Source organism: Chrysemys picta, chromosome 3 (assembly GCF_011386835.1).
Source record: "Chrysemys picta bellii isolate R12L10 chromosome 3, ASM1138683v2, whole genome shotgun sequence".
NCBI lineage: Eukaryota > Metazoa > Chordata > Testudines > Emydidae > Chrysemys > Chrysemys picta.
In genome coordinates this window covers 82,468,117-82,488,768 of record NC_088793.1, presented here as the reverse complement: position 1 = coordinate 82,488,768, position 20,652 = coordinate 82,468,117, and the positions used below count along the sequence as shown (strand labels likewise).

The following is a 20,652-nucleotide window of genomic DNA, read 5'->3' as shown; positions in this document are numbered from 1 at the left end:
TGTTATTGTTAATCGTGTAGATCAGGGAAGAATCTCAGTTGTTCCATATAACATATCCTGTCCAATGTGAGGATGGGATGAGTTGTTGCCCATATAGGATTAGGAAAATTGTCCTTAACCATATGTGACCAAAAACTATTCAGTATTATTGTCTAGACACAACTGTAATAAGCCTTACTACATAAAAAAAAATATAAAAAGAATCCTAAATTCATTCCAGATGTGTACGTAATTCTAATGACTGACTTAATTTAACTACAGTCTCAGTTGACACTAGTGGTCTTTAGCTTAAGTATCACTTTACTTTGTTACACCTGTAGACATGATAACATTTGCCAAATAACAGACTCTGGCAACTAGAAGCTTCCGCCAAGGGCCTACTGCATGTGTATTTGTTTCAGCTTTTTAAAATAGTGTATATTAATTTTAAAGAACTAAAGAGCTTCAAACTTGCATAAAACTTGTGTAAGTTAATACACTTCTACCCCGATATAACGTGACCCGATATAACACGAATTCAGATATAACGCGGTAAAGCAGCACTCCGGGGGGGGGGAGCTGGGCGCTCCGGGGGATCAAAGGAAGTACAATATAACGCAATTTCACCTATAATGTGGTAAGATTTTTTGGCTCTCAAGGACAGTGTTATATTGGGGTAGAGGTGTACTTTAATGTATAATCCTTAATGACGCTATATGCAAGTTAAGGTCTGTAAAATCTAAATAATGACAAGTCTGATTATTTTCAAACTTTATCTGCATATTGTAAGTAACTAGAAAATATAATTGGGAGTAGCAGATGCATACTCATCTATAATAGAAAAATGAGATTCATTGAGCAAGTTTACATTTTCTAAATTTTATTACAAAGCATTTTTTAACAGCATCCATTATAACTTTTTATAATTTCACATGAACACGTGATCTCTGGAGCAGGAAACCATGAATGTGCCAGAATTTTGGAAGATGTAACTTAAGTGCACAGTTGCCATGATAGTATTCAGGTGTACAGACAAATGGTCACAGAGGCATCTCTAGAACCTGATCCAGCAAAGCACTTAAGCATGTGCATACACTTGAAATGAGTATGACTATTATCAATACTACTTAAATATCCTAGGTGTGTCCTATTTATTTTTCTGTTTATAAAAGTCTTCTATTCGTAATATGTCAAGGCACTTGTACAAAAAATTAAGACAATGTGGAACATATACTTCACCTAGTTACCAACATAAAATGACTAACTGCACAATTAAACTAAAGTTTTATCTTCGTTGTTTAACTGCTGAAGTCCTGATACAACTGCTAGATAAAATGAAAATGTTTGTTATAGTACAGTAACTACTGTAGGAAAATATGATAACTTTTTTGATAGTGATTGAAAATACATAATTTATTAAAATTAAAAATGTATTGGAAAAAAATCATGTGTTTAATTCTGTATTTGGCTTCATTGCGAATCATATAAATCTGTCACATCCTGCCAGTGAGTCCGTTTTTCTGGTATCTTCTATATAGGTGTGCTGAGCATGCTTCTACTCCTTCCTTTCACTACATGGTTTTAGTTACAAGTTGGAGATGTAAAACCGTTATTTAGTTCTTGTGTCAAAGAATTGTGACTAACTCTATTATCTAGTATGGTAAGCCTGGCATGACTCTGAGACATGATGTTACACTGCAACTTGGCAGAATGACAGCTTCAAAATTATGTAGGTTTACAAAAGCAGTATTTAGCAGATTAAGGTAAAGAATAATTTAGCAGTAGAATTCATAAAACCATGTTGATTTGCACTAATTTCATTTCCCTCCTTTAATTCTTTATTAATTGAGTCCTATATCGGCCACTCTATTATCAATGTCAGGCTGACAGGCCTATAATTACCCAGGTCATCCTGTTGACCCTTTTCAAAAGTTGGCACACCATTAGCTTTCTTCCAGTTGAACTTTCCCAGTGCTCCAAGACACATTGAAAATCAGCATTAACAGTCTAGCAAACTCCATAGACAGCTATTTTAAAGCTCTTGCTTGCAAGTTAACTGTACCTGCTGTTTTAAAAATGTCCAACTTCAGCAGTTTTTGTTTAACATCCTACTGAGATACTAATGGAATGTAAATAGTGTTATTACAATTTGATGAGATGATATCACCTGTGTTTCCCAAATACAGAACAGAAATATTTATTGAACACGTCTGCCTTTTTTGTATTATTATTGATAATTCTTGCATTTCCATCTGGTAATGGACCAGTACTGTTGTCAGGATTCTTTTTTGTTCATAAAAAACCTCCTCCTTTTCCTCTTCTCTCCCTCCCCCCCCCCCCCAACTCTGCTGGCCATAGATTTCTCCTTGTGTCCATTTGCTTCCTTTATCAATTTTCTACAATTCCTAACTTCTGATTAATATTCATTACTATCAACTCCCTCTTTCTTCCAGTTATGATCTTGTCTTTTAGTTTCCTATAGCTTCCTTCACTTCCCTTCTAAACCAGGCCAGTTTTTTAACCAGCATGGCCTTCTTCCTCAGTTGTGGGATTGTGGCTTTTTGGGCATCTAGTAAGGTGTTCTTAAATTATTCCTGATTGTCATTCACATTTTTCTGATTAAATCGTTCCTCCCAGCTGATTTGGCTCGTAATTGTTTTCAGCTTTTGTGAAACTGGCCCTGTTAAAGCACCGAGAGAGAGTGTGTGTGTGTATGTGTGTATGTATGTGTGTGTATGTATATGTGTATATATATATATATGTGTGTGTGTTTTTTTTTTGTCTGGACTTCATTCTGCTTGCTCACTATAAATGAGATCAAGTCTTGTTCACTTGTACCTATGCCACAATTAATGTTTAGTTCTGTAATTAGCTTCTTCTTCAGCTATCCCTCGATGTGAGGATGATGTCTGCCAAGGGGGTTCTCCTCAAAGTGAACTGTGGCTTGTTGTATGGTGTGGCGCCACTGTGTTCTTTTCCATGCCAGGTCCTCCCAGTTTGTTGGGTTGATGGCTCCCTTTTTAAGATATACTTTCATTATGTCTTTGAAATGCTTCTGCTCCCTTCGCGAGCTCTTCTTCCCGGACTTAACTGAGAGAAGAGTACTTGCTTCGGGAGGCGAGTGTCAGGCATACGTACACAGTGGCCAGATCTTCTATACTGCTGGTGTTGGCTGCAGAGAGAAGGCTGATGTTAGTGCGTCAGTCTTCCCAGCTGATCCTGAGAATCCTCCTGAGGCAGCGCTGCTGGAACCACTCCAGACACTTGAGCTGTCATCTGTAGGTTACCCAGGTCTCACACCCATAGAGAAGGGTGGGAATGACAACTGCCTTGTAAACCAAGATCTTGGTATCTGTTTGTAGATCCCTATCATTGAAGACTCATTTGAGTAGTCTTCTAAAAGATGTGCTAGCACAGCGGATCCTGTATTCAATTTCTGTGTCAGTGCTGGCTGTGATTAGCAACTCTTTATCTCTGAGGACTAGGTCTAATAACACTGGTCTACAATTTTTGAGAAGTCGTCTGCTTTAGAGATAAAATGTGCTATTTATTATGTATTTTGATGTGCTGAATTCAAATATGACAATTAAAACAACTGATTGGCTACTGTTTCTAAGATATTTAAGTTTTTACATTTTATGTCTATGTATATTGCATAGATAGTAGAGTTTTAATCATAAATTGTAAACCTAGGTCTTTTCATGTGTTTAGGTTGCTTTACATGATAATATTTCACCTGTCCTGCTTATGTAACACTTTAAAAATCAGCAAAAGGGTTATATAAATAAAATTTATTATGAAACAAAAGGCAAAAAAACTATTATGTACATAGTTTAGTCCTATTCAGTGTCTACTCGGCGCTTCTTGGCTTGTCTCTTGTATTCATTAAATGGAGCATCTCTTGTCACTGTCCAGCAATAGTCTGCAAGCATTGATGGGCTCCATTTGCCCTGATAGCGTTTCTCCATTGTTGCAATGTCCTGGTGAAATCACTCGCCGTGCTCGTTGCTCACTGCTCTGCAGTTCGGTGGAAAAAAATCTAGATGAGAATGCCAAAAAATGTATCTTTAGTGACATGTTGCAACCAAGGCTTTTGTATGCCTTGAGGAGGTTTTCCACCAACAACCTGTAGTTGTCTGCCTTGTTGTTTCCGAGAAAATTTATTGCCACTAACTGGAAAGCTTCCCGTGCCGTCTTTTCCTTGCCACGCAGTGCATGGTCAAATGCATCATCTCGAAGAAGTTCACAAATCTGAGGACCAACAAAGACACCTTCCTTTATCTTAGCTTCACTTAACCTTGGAATTTTTCCATGGAGGTACTTGAAAGCTGCTTGTGTTTTGTCAATGGCCTTGACAAAGTTTTTCATCAGACCCAGCTTGATGTGTAAGGGTGGTAACAAAATCTTCCTTGATTCAACAAGTGGTGGATGCTGAACACTTTTCCTCCCAGGCTCCAATGACTGTCGGAGTGGCCAATTTTTCTTGATGTAGTGGGAATCTCTTGCACGACTATCCCATTTGCAGAGAAAACAGCAGTACTTTGTGTATCCAGTCTGCAGACCAAGCAAGAGAGCAACAACCTTCAAATCGTCACAAAGCTGCCACTGATGTTGGTCATAGTTTATGCACCTCAAAAGTTGTTTCATGTTGTCATAGGTTTCCTTCATATGGACTGTATGACCAACTGGAATTGATGGCAAAACATTGCCATTATTCAATAAAACAGCTTTAAGACTCGTCTTCGATGAATCAATGAACAGTCTCCACTCATCTGGATTGTGAACGATGTTGAGGGCTGCCATCACACCATCGATGTTGCAGGCTACAAGATCACCTTCCATGAAGAAGAATGGGACAAGATCCTTTTGAAGGTCACGGAACATGGAAACCCTAACATCACCTGCCAGGAGATTCCACTGCTGTAGTCTGGAGCCCAACAGCCCTGCCTTACTCTTGGGTAGTTCCAAATCCCTGACAAGGTCATTCAGTTCACCTTGTGTTATGAGGTGTGGTTCGGAGGAGGAAGATGGGAGAAAATGTGGGTCCTGTGACATTGATGGTTCAGGACCAGAAGTGTCATCCTCTTCCTCGTCTGATTCAAGTGAGAATGATTCTGGTGCATCAGGAACCGACAGTTCTCCTCCGTGGAGTACTGGGCGTATAGCTGATGGAATGTTTGGATAATGCACAGTCCACTTTTTCTTCTTTGACACACCTTTCCCAACTGGAGGCACCATGCAGAAGTAACAATTGCTGGTATGATCTGTTAGCTCTCTCCAAATCATTGGCACTGCAAAAGGCATAGATTTCCTTTTCCTGTTCAACCACTGGCGAAGATTTGTTGCACAAGTGTTGCAGCATATGTGTGGGGCCCACCTCTTGTCCTGATCTCCAATTTTGCAGCCAAAATAAAGGTGATAGGCTTTCTTAACTGTAGTGGTTATACTGCGCTTTTGTGATGCAAAAGTCACTTCACCACAAACATAGCAGAAGTTATCTGCACTGTTCACACAAGTACAAGGCATCTCTGCTCACTTTGGCTAAACAGAAATGTGTCCCTTTGCAAAATCAAACACTGAAAAATAAGGAAGCACGACACTGTATGATTTCTAGAGCGGATATAGGGCAATTTGTTCAGCAGAGTGATGTAAGCTTCGTTATGTTTGCATCATCCATGACTTCTGGGAATAACATGATGCAATTCATATCATGTATGATGCAATACCAGCTTCAGATTGCATCATTCATTGTTTTGCCTAAAAAGCAAGTACTGTCCAAACCCAGTCATAGATTTATTCATAGATCCAGTCAAAGATGTATTTTAGTCATTTCTGGTTTAAATTGAGATACCTTCCCTTTATAACTCACTTATCCTCCGCCATTCCCAAGTCAAGGGTCGAATATACTGACCCAATAGCATATCTTGAAAACTAGAGCCAATCAACAATTTTAAGCATCATTTTTGTTCTCAGTGACCCAGAATTAGTAAAGTTTGACTACATTTATTTCAGAAGCATTTTAGCTGTAGAGCAGTGTAATAAATAAAATCCTGTGTGACCTAAATTGCCACGATAATTCACTGAGGTTTGTATCACCGTTGAATAATACAATCTTTAGTTCATTGGAGTATCAGGCTCCATGGAGGCCCCTCCTGACTGCTTTTCAAAAACTCTTTTTCTTGCTCAAGGAGTGAGAATTGAACATTCAGGCTGGCCTCCATTTGAGGAAAGATTTAGGAAATGGCACTGGCACCGAGTGATTTATGGGAGTTAGACCTCTTCTTCCACAGTTCATTTGGTTCTTGGAAATCTCCAAAGGCCTTCTTAACCCTTGCTTCAGAGAACTCTACTGGGAACTGAGATGCTCAGAGGACAATAACTACAACTTTCTTGTAAAGCACAAATGTGGATGTTGGACAAAATAGCACTGGGTATTGTGGACACACTGTGAAGTTGGTTCTTATATTGGTGGCCCACCTGTTCGTTTACCAATAATTCAATAGTGTAAACAGCCAAAAGGAACTCCAAGATGGGACATGTTGGTGCAGTGAACAAAGTAAGAGAGTGAAATAGTGAGTGAGAGAGGTGAAGCTGAGTTCTCAAACTGAAGGTGAGGATGAGAAGCTTGACCTTTGAAACTTTGGACTGTATTGTCTTCTCAGTAAAAGTGTACACAGCTCCTCTTGACATTGAAGGGTGTAGATGAAGGCAATATATGGTCCAAAGTGTCTGCATTTTTTCCCACCGAAGTGAGTTATGCCTTATCTTTCCTCTGCTAAAAATGTAATGTAAGAATGCAGTATTGTAATACTTTTGGTCAGACACTGTTGTTGGTTATAAGCTATTTCTATCACCTGTAACTTAAACACTTCTTCATTTTATTAGGATTTTTAAATTGAAAGCATTTATGCAAAGCCAAAGACATTTTTTAGGAAAATTTCATGGAAAAATATACTTTTTACTGGATAATAACATAACATTTGGTACAGTTATGTAAAATAAGTATAATATATTTCATTTTTGAGTAGTTAAATGTTCCTGTACTGTCTTATGTGTGGGAAACTTAAATCATTATGTGAGCTCCAACTGCTCATTTTAAAGCTTTGTGGTTAAGTTTACACTTGTTTAAAAGTAATTATAATTATTGCTCTATCAGAAATACTTTAATTGTTTTAAAGTACTATGATCATTACAAAAGTTCTGCAGAATATGATTTTTGGCATGCTGCTGAAAGTACACCTCTACCCCGATATTGCGCTGTCCTCGGGAGCCAAAAATCTTACTGCGTTATAGGTGAAACCGCGTTATATCAAACTTGCTTTGATCTGCCGGAGTGCGCAGCCCTGCCCCCTCCCCCCCCGAGCACTGCTTTACTGCGTTATATCCGAATTCGTGTTATATTGGGTCGCGTTATATCGGGGTAGAGGTTTATAATGAAGTATGCAGGAAAGACTAAAGTTTTACATTTTCATGTTGCCAAGCTGTTCACATATGGGAATTTTAAAGATGTTTCTAGTGTGGGTTCAGAATGTAAGGTAATTTGCAGTGGTTGAAGTACAATTAGGATAACAGCAGAATATTTAGTTAGGAAACCCAAGACTTCAGTTTAGATGGAAAGTCTGGTTACTCTATGGTTTTTGAGATTAAAAACCAACAATCTGTGGGTTATGCTTTTTCATGTTAAGCTGCATCCTGAATAAAATGTCTGGCTAATCAAATTGTGGATTTTATGCAGTATTTGATGTGTTGTTGATGCCAAAAAGAACCAGGGAAGCAGGAGTGACTTTTTTAGACTATGTGATTGTGGTGCAAAATTAAATGAGCTTTTCATTGTTAACTTAATACATAATTATATAGTCCCCTCAATTTAGCTCCCTTCTTAGACTATTTTATGTATTATGACCCCCATTTCCATACCAAATATCTGAGGACCTCCCAATCTTTATTATCCCCATCTTACACATGGAGAACAGAAGGATTGAGACACTAAATGACTTATACAAGATCACAAGGAAGGCAGGGAATTAAACCTGGATCTCCCAGGCTAGTGTCATTATCAATGGACCATCTTTCTTCTCCAACCTATCAGTTCAAAATGCAGTTAATCTTCAGAGTTGCTTATAAACTATACTCTAATAAAATGCATATACAAAAAATGCAATCACTGAGGGTATGTCTACCCTGCACACTTAGCCCAGGTTCGAGCCTAAGCACCTGCTTTTGTCCACACACAAATGAGTCTGACTTAGGTCAGCAAGCACTCAGGACCTAGCTCCTAGGATCCTGCTGGGGGGGAGGGTCAGAGCCTGAGTCCCACTGTGACTCTGATCCAAACCCTGTTATTTTGCAATGTGAGTACAACTCAGAAAGCATACGCTAGGCTCCCATGTGGTCTTACTATCCATGGCTTCATCCTACCCCTTCCCGATACTGTCCCTACTTATCTCCTAACATTTTTTTAAATCATTGCTCACATTGTAAGGGCTTCTTGAATTGGGGCTCAGTCTTCATTTATCTTCTGAAATGCAGTGCACATTTATGGTGCTATATAGATCTTATTTAATACTATTATATTTAATAGCAATAAATAATTTAAACTTCCTAGAAAAATATATTGGCCAACAGTTGAATATTTGCTTTTGTAAAAGTAGAAGTTGAAAATTATTTTATTGTCAATATCAGTGCAAAGTGCCTGCAAACTATGGACCGATTTCTTGCCTCAGGAGCCATGCTCATGCACCTTGAGGGTATTTTTGATTTTCTATATAGGATTAACTTTGCCAGCTGCTGATTTACTGAACAGTGCAGTCCAACACTAAATATTGTGGTGGATTAGGAAGTGAAAAATACTGTTTCTAGTTGAAACTGTAGGAAGAATTTGTTAAGCAGAAAGTAATGACCACAAGTGGAAGGATGTCCAGAAGCACAGGCACAATATTAACTTATGAAAAGAGGGGCCACTATTTTCTTCTGCATTTGGGCTCTAATAGAAGGTCTCTTCCATATGAATACTAACCAAGTCAAGATCTGCTTAGATTGAAATCTATTTTTTTATTTAAAGTTTATGTGGTAATATTTAAAGCATCCAGGTTGGTCCCCATTGTGCGAAATACTGTACACATATAAATACACCTCTACCTCGATATAATGTTGTCCCCGGGAGCCAAAAAATCTTACCGTGTTATAGCTGAAACCGTGTTATATCGAACTTGCTTTGATCCGCCGGAGCACGCACCCCTCCGCCCCGGAGTGCTGCTTTTCCGCGTTATATCAGAATTCGTGTTATATTGGGCCACGTTATATCGGGGTAGAGGTGTAAAATCCATAACAACAGCTAAAATTAATGTGGTTAATATCATATTCACATTGGTCAGGTGAACTAACGCTTCGGTTATACTTAAATGTATTTCTTTATGTTGTATTAGTAACAATGCCAATTTGCATTTTGTGATTAAGTAATGTAATGTAAAAAGCAACAGAGGGTCCTGTGGCACCTTTGAGACTAACAGAAGTATTGGGAGCATAAGCTTTCGTGGGTAAGAACCTCACTTCTTCAGATGCGACTTGCATCTGAAGAAGTGAGGTTCTTACCCACGAAAGCTTATGCTCCCAATACTTCTGTTAGTCTCAAAGGTGCCAGGTAAGAACCTCACTTCTTCAGATGCGACTTGCATCTGAAGAAGTGAGGTTCTTACCCACGAAAGCTTATGCTCCCAATACTTCTGTTAGTCTCAAAGGTGCCACAGGACCCTCTGTTGCTTTTTACAGATTCAGACTAACACGGCTACCCCTCTGATACTTAATGTAATGTTGTAACCTATACAATATTAGTATTTTCTCATATTGGTAACTGGCTCATGCATATTGCAGTGCTTTCTTAAATAACATGTTAGAAAGTTGTCGACAAGCTAGATTTGTATTAGTCAATTTTACAGTTTGAAAAACCTAAGCATAAAATTTTCAAATGCCTAAGAACCTTTTCTTTTAATTCATGTAGCACAGTCACATGGGGGGGAAATAGTGAACACATTGGCCAAATACTAGTAATCAATTTTAATTTTTACAGAATTATGTTAGTGTACTAAATTCTTTACATAATTAAGGAGCACTTTATTTTTGTCACCCACTTTTTTAGAAATGATAGAACCACAAGTGTTTTTGACTGCCATACCTAACATCTGACCATTATTAAGATATAAAGCTGATTTTTCAAACTTCATTTTGCGTCTTTGTTTCATGACAGTGCATTTCTTGTGAGAAGGGTTGTTGAGCGACATAATTTGGGGGTACGGTGGGGAGGAATTTTCAAAAGTATATCCATGATCCATTCCCCTATGAAGGAAGATAAGTGTGCCAACAGACATAAAACTGTTAAAAGCTGTGTCATACTAGGTTGTAGCACTCTGTGTCTGATGGAAAACAGAGGCAAAAATGTGTAAGGGATTAAAATGCCAAACAGCCCCCCAAAAGTGGTATGATTGATTCACTTCCTTAGAGCTTAAATTACTGCAGTTTTACTAACTTTTTTATATTAAAAACAGGTAACAACGGAACGACCTTTTATACAGAAGTTATTTCGTCCGGTTGCTGCAAATGGGCAGCTAAATACGCTGGGAGATCTCCTAAAAGAAGTTTGTCCTGCTGCAATTACTCCTGAAGGTACTTTATAAACAGTTAGCATGAGAGAGTAATTCTTACTGTTCCTTATTTATGTATAGTGTAGTTAGAAGTATGAGCTATGATGCTGAAGGTTCAGGATTTGTACTTGCTGAAGATCTATTATGGCAGCAGAGGTGGGGAGGAGTTAGTCCTGGGGGAATTCTGCACCAAAAAGTAAAAATTCTGCCACAATATTTTAAAATTCTGCATGTTTATTTGTCAAAATAATGCAATATAATTATGCTGGTTTCAATTATTTAGGTAATTTATTTAAACTACAATACAATGGCTGGAGAATGGAAGCGGGGAGCATTGGAAGAAATCCCCAAATCCCCTTGCCTAATAGTAATGTAGCTAGGTTTGATCCTTTATTTCTAGTTATTAATCGTCAAATATATGCAGCCATGCAGTGGTACCTCGTAGGCCACTGAAGAGCAAGTGAGAGCTGGGGAATCAAACTCATAATTTATGTTGCTACTGACAGTCTCCAGAAAAGTCAGTAGCAAACAGTTCATGGAGCACATTTTGATAGGAAATTTTTTCAGTACAAAAATTTACACCAGTTCTAATCACTGAAGCACCATAAGCATTTATAAGCCACACTGTCCTGTACAGCACCCTGGCAATGTAAAGGAGCCTTAAAACTTTTATACCTGTTTTATACTCCTGAGGGAGTTCACAAAGACAATCGGAACAATTCACTAAGCAGGCAGGTTGCTACATTCTGCTCTGCCTGAGGGGACAGAGCATGCCACAGGCCTACCTCCTTAGAAACACCCCAAAGCCCTACCCCTTCCTGCTGAGCATGCCGCAATAGCGAGCAAGAGGGACAAAGTCAGTCTCTCTCTCTCTCTCTCACTCACATGCACGACTGCCCAGCGCCGCCCCTTGGCGCGGTAATTTACGTCTCTACCAGCTGCTCCGGGCGCCTGAACTGACCTGCCTGTGCTGTTGAGGAGGGGCGTGTGACAGCTCTTGTGGCTTCCCTTTGCTTCCTCGTCAGAAGTAATTTTCTGCGGGGAAGGAAAGAAATCTGCAGGGGATATCCATGCAGTGACACAGAATTCCCATATGAGTAAGGAGTGTTTTTAAGGGCTAAAGTACATAATACAACTTGTTTTGGACTAACCTTTTTAGAAGTTCCCAAATGAATTAGGAGCTTAAGCCCCATTTTCAGAGGCAATTTGGGAGCCTAAGTCTTATTAGTTATTTGGGCACTCTCAAAAAGTTTACTTTTTACCATCTTCCTTAAAAAAAAAAATTAATGTAAAATACTCTGTCAAAAGAATGCTATTCTCAGTGCAAAATCAAGTACTTGAGAGTTAGGAAATGCCAAATTTATGGTTGCATGTGCAATATTAATTCTGCTTTCTTGTGCGTTGAAGTGACAGCACACGATCATGTAATTAAAAACACTTTTTTCTATAGGGCCATGGCCTCATTCAGTATCCAAGGATGGACACTCAAGACAGAATTAAGTTTGCATGAGCAACCTAAATCTGGTATTTCATAACTTTTGAGTGCTTGACCTTGCAGTCTAAATTTAGTCTTAACTGTTTTTTGTATATAATGGTATGTATATTACATTGAAAGCTTTTTCCTAAATTTGATTTAATCCGTGAGTATCCTTTCACAAATGTTAAAAGGAGGATTAAGGAGAGAATCTTAGTTATGCAGGTTTTTTGGGTGATCAAGTGCCGGCCACATCTTTCTTGGGTATTTATTATTCAGAAAACCAGAATTCATTCTTCCACAATGAACACTGTCCTTTACTAATTTACCTTCGTAGATTTTTGCTTTCTGTAGTTTTAATTTCTAGCAATCGGAAGACGAATTCTCTTAATTTGGATATTTTGGAATTAGTTAATCTGTAACTTTTTTTACCTAAACTTTATCTTATATGTCAAACATCTGTAAAGCTTGAAGTTGAAGCTTCTTTCAGAAACATTGATTTTCTTACAGAACTTGTGGTGGCCCAGACTACATGCAACGGTAAAATTAATGAATTTTAAAAATGCACATACTTAAAAGATGTGCTGTTCTTGTAATTCTGCTAGATAAATTTCAGATAGGAATCAACCTATAATCACTGTCTATTTTTTTTAAATTATATAACAGATTCCATACAGTTTCTAACAGCACACTTGCATGACAGAGTAAGTACTACATTGATGTAGTATCCTGTTATTTCACAAATTGCATTGTATTGGTAAGTAGCTACACGGGCAGCTACAGTTCTGTTTTTGAACTTAATCCAGGAAAGATTATAGTTTATTGAAACTGTTGTTGGATGTACATATTAAATGGGATGAACATAAAGATGTTTTTTTTGGCAAACTGCAGCCTTGGCTTTTTCTACAGTTTTTCATTTTTCTCTTATATTTGCCACCATCTTACTAGTATCTTCAAACAGCTAATCTCTCCTTAAGTAACAATGATATTTTGAGAAGTATATTTTTGCTATTACAGAGAATGGCTTGCACAGGATTTACCAGAGGAGAGTGCAGTCTTTTGACTGCAAGCTAACTGACAATAGCAAACACTTTTCTTGTTCCTTTTCACAATGCTGTCACTTCCTTTCCTGCCTTCTGTTATCCCCAGTTGTTACTCATTCCTCATCTCTTCTAGAAAAACATGAGGGATGGTTTGTGGGTGTGCACTTGTGTGCGCACACATTAATATAAATATTTTTATCAGATCATGCTAGTTAGTTAACATAAAAAGTAAGACTGTCAATTAATCTCCGTTAACTCAAATGATTAACTCAAAACAGATTAACTCAAAAAAATTAATCGCCGTTTTATTTGCACTGTTAAACAATAATAGAATACCAATTGAAATTTATTATAAATATTTTTGGATATTTTTCTACATTTTCAAATATATTGATTTCAATTACAACACAGAATACAAAGCGTACTATGTTCACTTTATATAATTATTTTTTATTGCAAATATTTGCACTGTAAAAAAGATAAACAAAAGAAATAGTATTTTTCAGTTCACCTCATACAAGTACGGTGGTGTAATCTCTTTATCATGAAAGTGAAATTTACATATGTAGATTTTTTTTGTTACATAACTGCACTCAAAACCAAAACAATATAAAACTTTAGAGCCTAGAAGTCCACTCAGTCTTACTCCTTGTTCAGTCTATCGCTAAGAAAAACAAGTTTGTTCACGTTTGCAGGAGATAATGCTATCCGCTTCTTATTTACAATGTCACCTGAAAGTGAGAACAGGTGTTCACATGACACTTTTGTAACCAGAATTGCAAAGTATTTACATGCCAGATATGCTAAATTTATATGCCTTCATGCTTCAACCACCATTTCAGAGGACATGCTTCCATGCTGATGACGTTTGTTAAAAAAATAATGCGTTAATTAAATTTGTGACTACACTCCTTGGGGGAAAATTTTATGTCTCTTGCTCCGTAGTTTTACCCACATTCTGCCATATACTTTGTGGTATGACAGTCTCGGATGATGACCCAGCATATGTTGTCCGGTTTAAGAACACTTTCATTGCAGATTTGACAATTAAAGCCAAAACAGTGCAGCCATTTTCGATAACAAGCTAGGGAAAAATACACTGTTTTGCCCATGTTAAAAAATTCTAACTGCCTTTTCTTTTAAATGAGCTAACATCTCCATGCTTTGGACTTGAAATTTGGCAAAGGGGTCATTTTTGTGTCAGGGAACATTTGCTGTCCCCATGAAAATCTGCCCAAATTTGGTCAAGTTATAAAATGTTGAAAAATCAGTCTACACATGCAGTTTACACAACTAGAGACTCCTTAGATTTTAGTATCTGAAGTCCCCAGTCCTGCACTGGGCATACGGACTCCAGCCTGGGGCTGAGCAGGATTTTTCCTGAAATTGCAGATTTGGGCTGCTGCAGTCTGTCCTAGGTCCAGCCAACTGAACTAAAAGCAGGGGGATGATCTCCTGTGTTCTCAGTGAGCCTTCTGCTGGACTCTGGCAGGTGTAAGAGGAAGCTGCCTGATTTGAATGCAGATGAGACGAGCTGGACCTGTGGGAGACTGGTGAAATTAATTGGTACAGGTAGCCTGGGGGAGAGTGGGACTGGCTGGGCAGGGAGACTGTTACTGGGAGCAGCTGAAGCCAGTAGGTATGGGTGAGACTGAAATCAGATGAAGAGCTCGGGGAGACTAGGACTGGCTGGGCAAGGAGACTTGGATTGAGGACCAATGAGAGATGCAGGGAGATAGATCTGATGGGGTGCAGGGTGGGACGGGGGACTGGGACTGTCTGGGCAAAGGGACTGGGACAGGGAGCCTGGATGGGAGGAAGACTGGTATTGGGAGTTAGTGGGGGTGAGGTTGTGGCAGCTGGAGGCTAGAGTGGGGGAGAGAGACAGGTCAGATGAGGAGCCAGGAGGGGGCAAAATTAGGACTTCCTTGTCAAGGAGACTGGGATAAGAAACCTAAAGAGTAGAAGCTGAGACTGGCTAGGTGAGGAGAAAGGGACTGGGATGAGGAGTCAAAGTGGTGAAGAGATAGGACTGGAACAAAGATATGTTGCAGGGGATGGGGCAAGAACAGGTCACACTTGAGGAAGAATGGGCAGAAGTCTGTGCCCACTAGGGAACACTCCTCTCCAGAGCTTGGAATGGAACCCTGGATTCCTGAGTCTCTCCATTCCTCTGCTGTCAGCAAATATCTGTGAAACCCACTGGCAAAGTGTCCAATCCCTATTTAGTGCTAGTCAATACATATGTGTACAACATGCTCTTGCTTTAACTACAGTAAGGAGCATCCAAGCAGAGACACCAATGTATTCAATAGTACATTTTGATGAAGGTAGAAGGGGGTTAAAATGAAGTAAAATACAAAATTTTATCTTTTAAGGAAAAACACACTCTCTCTTTGGAGAGTCTTGAGATTTATTTTTCCCCACTTAAAAAAAATGAATATCATGTAGAAAGAGACTTTTCCTCCACAGCTACCATTACTAAACAATTCTACATGCATTTTTAATTTACTAGTATTGTAGAAGTCTTTGTAAAACTTGTTTTCATTTTTGTCTCATACTGCTTTGAGGACTCAAATGGTAAACATTTGGGTGTGATGATGCAAACATTAGGCTATCCAGCAATCTCAGTTTTCACAGGATTGTCGTTCATTCAGAAAATCTGTGAATTGACCTCATTCTGCAGAAATGTCATTAGTGCTTTTAAAAATTAAAACAGGATCAAAAAAAGACTCCGAATTTTTCTTTTAAGTAGGTTTTTGATATGCTGTACTGAGTGATGTCATACAATTAGTGTTCCTTAGAGGTCAGCTGTTTTAAATTAACTTTCAGCTTTTATTAATAAGTTCTGTTAAAGACTACATGTTAATTGTTTTGTTGTTCTCCCTCAGTTTTCTAAGCACTCACTTACAGTAAATTATTCAGGTAGAAAATTGTATTTTGATGATATTTGCCTCCTAGTCTCTCTTGTCACAAGTGATAAGTGCTGTATCATATTCAGAATATAAGTTGCTGAACAACTCTAGATGGGAAGTGAATGTAGCTGCCCACCTCCCCATCCCCACTTATCCAGGGCAGGGTTAACTGGATCAGTGAAAGAAAGGCACATCTATGGGGTCCTGGCCATTCTGGGAAAGAGCAGTATTTGCCCCATTATTACCCCTCAATAGCCTTGTAAATGAACAGAACTTAGGCAAAGTTTGGAGGCCCCTAGTCCAATAAGCCCAATTGGCTTATTCATGCCCTGCATGCACATCTCATTGGCTTGATGGCACCCTCAGTGTGGAAGGAGAGGCAACTTACATTGCTCTTCTTCAGCATTGATGCCATTTGTGTCTGTTTTCTTTGTCCCACTTGGCCTGTCTCTTGGACTTCCTTTCACTGAGCACCTCCCCTCCCCTCCACGCACACACTCCATTTCTCACTGCTAGATTTGCCACTTGGCACCAGTCAAAACCCAGAGCACTTTAAAGGGCCTTTAACTGGCAGCTAAAGGTGTGGGGGTTTGCCTTCTTCTGAGCACATGAGGTGCTAGTGTAATATTGATAGTCACTTGTCATAACTGTGTAGCCTGTGTCTAGTGCAGGTTAACTGAGGTAGCGGGGAGCCAGAGTTGCTGCAGCAGACCCAGTCATTGGCTGGATAGTGTTTGATTAACCCTTTACTGCACGTTGCACGGCGAGGGGAGAGCTTCTTTATCTGGTGCAGAAAGTCATTCCTTGGTTAAACTCACATTCTTCCTTCTTCCCCCCCCCCCCCCCCAAAAAAAAAAAACACAACACCTGTAAGGGAGGATCTGGAGTTCTTGGTTTGAATACCTGGTGAATTTCACAGGAGGGGGCTAAAAGTAGCTGCTTCTTAAGGATTGCTGTGCCTGTGGAGATGTTTAGGAACTGCACTACACTTACGTTTCCAGATAGTTTGTGGGGAGGAGCCACCTGTCTGTTCCTCCCCTGTTTTACCGAATAAAAGTTGCAGTTTGTACTTTAGTCAAATCTCTGTGTATGGTCTCTTTATATGTTGTGGTGTCTGGCCGAAACCAACGTTATGCTCTCTGCAAGCATCTGTGGTATTCCCTTCCTGATTCTCCAAAATTACATTACACCAGCAACAGTAAGAGAATTAGAATAGTAACTATTTTATAAGACACAAATGATTGGGTTAAAAATGGGATGAGAGGTAGGGGCGATGAAGTTTATTGCACCCTTCCCTGTGCGATAGTTGAGTTCTACCTGGTGACAAATAATATTCAGTTTCCCCATTTTATAACAATCTATAAATGGTTTAGCCTTTGGCACAGGGGTATAGCAGTACATAAGAATATTAGTCTGACCCAGTAGGGCCATTCTTAAGGTCCATCTAGCCCAGTATCCTGTCTTCCAACAGTGTCCCGTGCCAGGTATCCCAGAGGGAATGAACAGAACAGGTAATCATCAAGTGATCCATCCCCTGTCACTCATTCCCAGCTTCTGGCAAACAGAGGCTAGGGACACCGTTCCTGCCCATCCTGGCTAATAGCCATTGATAGATCTATCCTCCATGAATTTATCTAGTTCTTTTTTAAACCCTCTTATAGTCTTGACCTTGACAACATCCTCTGGCAAGGAGTTCCACAGGTTGACTGTGCATTGTGTGAAGAAATACTTCCTTTTATTTGTTTTAAACCTGCCGCCTATTAATTTCATTTGGTGACCCCTAATTCTTGTGTTATGAGAAGTAGTAAACAACACTTCCTTATCTCTACGCCATTCATGATTTTATAGACCTCAATCATATCTCCCCTTAGCCATCTCTTTTCCAAGCTGAAAAGTCCCAGTCTTATTAATCTCTCCTCATACGGAAGCCGTTCCATACCCCTATCCACAATGACTCCAAGATCTCTTTCTTGAGTGGTAACAGCTAATTTAGACCCCATCATTTTATATATATAGTTGGGATTATGCTTTCCAATGTGCATTACTTTGCATTTATCAACATTACATTTCATCTGCCATTTTGTTGTCCAGTCACCCAGTTTTGAGAAATTCGTTTTGTAGCTCTTCGCAGTCTGCCTGGGTCTTAACCATCTATAGTAATTTTGTATCATCTGCAAATGTTGCCACCTCACTTTTTACCCCTTTTTCCAGATCATTTATGAATCTGTTGAATAGGACTGGTCCCAGAACAGACCCCTGGGGGACACCACTATTTATCTCTCTCCATTCTGAAAACTGACCATTTATACCTACCCTTTGTTTCCTATCTTTTAACCAGTTACCAATCCATGAGAGCACCTTCCCTCTTATCCCATGGCAGTTTACTCTGCGTAAGAGCCTTTGGTGAGGGACCTTGTCCAAGGCTTTCTGAAAATCTAAGTACACTGGATCTCTTTGGTCCACATGCTTGTCGACCCCCTCAAAGAATTCTAATAGATTGGTGAGGCATGATTTCACTTTACTAAAACCATGTTGACTCTTCCTCAACAAATTATGTTCATTTATATGAACGGATTAAATCAAATTTAGGAAAAAGCTTTCAATGTAATATACATTTATATGTTTGACAATATTGCTCTTTATTATAGTTTCAACCCGTTTACCCGGTACCGAAGTCAGGTTTACAGGCCTGTAATTGCTGGAATCACCTCTGAAGCCCTTTTTTAAAAAAAAGTATTGATTTGTTTTGTTGCCCTGTAGTTAATGTCTCATTTACTCAACTATTTTTGGCAAAAGCTTGAGTAATTCTATTTCCTTTTGATACCTCTTGCAATGTTTACTTTCATTTTCTGCAATTTTAGGTATATTATTCATAACACCAAATCAGTATGTAAATAAAAACTATACTTAAGAGTAAGGTGCATAAGGCGAAATGTTTCTGCCCCCTTGTTTCCCTCACATGCAACACTGGGAAGACTACATAAAATGATTACTACATTTACACATTACATTCATTTTTCTACCAACTGATGGTAGCACAACTCAAGTGGAACATTGTATTCCACTTCCCCAGCAAGAAACAACAGATCAGATACAAAAGGATAGTTAGTGTTTATATTTTTTAAGGGAACATAATAAAATGTAAGGAAACAAAAGAGTGTAGTCCTTTGCTTCCTTATGCTGTAGGAGGAGATGTTGGGTGTGGTGATAGTTAACTTTCAAAGAAGTGGAAAGTAAACTGTAAGTAATTGAAAGAGCCCTGAAGTTGGCAAAATTTGAAGACCAGAACTGCTGTAACTGGGCTTCACTTTTAGTCTTCTGTTCACTGGTACCTAATTACTCACAGCTATCTCATTGGTTCTGTACTAGAAAATTATGTGCACTTGCATTATTTCCAGCAGGTCCTGAAACATAAATTCATTAAAGATATTTGCATTTTAAAAGCAACTGTATTCCTAATGACCAATTATTTTTGTTTATACTAAACTGGAGATTTATAAGCATGCTCAACTATCAGTACAGAATCTTTTTAATAGCTTTACTGCAAGTACCGCCTTAAGAAAATGGTATTTGAACATATTGCAATGAGCTCTGTAAGGCAAATGGCATTTCAGAAGGGACTTTTAAAGATCGCAACAGAGACTGAACAGCACAAGTTTCAGTGTTGAATTTTGTTATTCTCATCTCTTTTTAGAAATGCATATTGAAAGAGTCTTCAGATTATCCCCTTTAAATGTTTTCTCCCAAATTCACATTTTTTCCAACAATTATAAAATGAAATACTAGATCATGAGGGGAAGGGAAGAGAAGGCTAGTAACAAGTCTAGATTTCTGCACATGCATCAGAAAGTAGAAAGAGAAACAAGTCCATCACAAAAAAAAAGTAATGAGAAATTATTCGTTTATATTCGTACATGGAAAAAACATTCTCCTCTGGATAGCCCAGCTTAAGCATATAATCAAAAATAAAAAGACCAAAGTTCCTGCTTACAACGATCAATTTAAAATATAGTGTTTCTTTAGTTTATTTGTACTCTAGCAATGCAAAGAGGCCCCAAACATGTAGTAAGTATGCCAACGTGACATTCGTGTCCTGAAAAGGCTTCCACTTTAACATTTGCAGGTAAATCTACAGCCAGTTCAGAAACAGATTTTGTGTAGTTTGTCTTTGTTAATTTATTTACTCCTTTAAAAATAGTTGTCCACAGTCATGGGAAGTATTTTTTTTATAAGAAATAAAATGTTTACAAAGATAAAAGCATTTAAATTTTTTTCCAACTGGTTTCAACCTTAGGATGAGAGAGATAATTCTTTTCTTTGCCCCATGATTTTAAGAAAAATCTAGAAAAAGGCTTTATTTTTCATGTACACCGACCATCCAGTGGGTGCTTACTACCCCTGAAACTGAGGTCCATGCACAAAATCTCATCTCTCAGGTCTGATAAATGAAGGATGCAGACCCTATCAGCCAGAAGAATAAAGTGCCCCAAACAAAGTCTGCCTACACACAAAACCCCTTTGTTATTACCTTAAATTTGGTAACATATCAGACAAAAGTATTAAATAATATCTAGAAAAGGTGAATTAAATGTTTGTGTTTACTC

The 20,652-nt window shown here is 38.6% G+C and overlaps 1 protein-coding gene across 16 annotated transcripts in view; it reads left to right on the top strand.

The window, feature by feature from the left end:
• ATG5 (autophagy related 5) overlaps positions 1-20,652 on the top strand; it is a 144,487-nt gene that overhangs the window by 104,581 nt on the left and 19,254 nt on the right. For 15 of the 16 annotated variants that reach the window (XM_024102451.3, XM_024102452.3, XM_024102453.3 and 12 more), the window contains one exon: positions 10,521-10,638. In XM_024102451.3, coding sequence (XP_023958219.1) covers positions 10,521-10,638 — 118 coding nt within the window. Of the gene's footprint in view, positions 1-10,520; positions 10,639-12,066; positions 12,141-20,652 lie in introns of those variants that run through there. The other variant, XM_065588282.1, reaches the window with a different exon arrangement.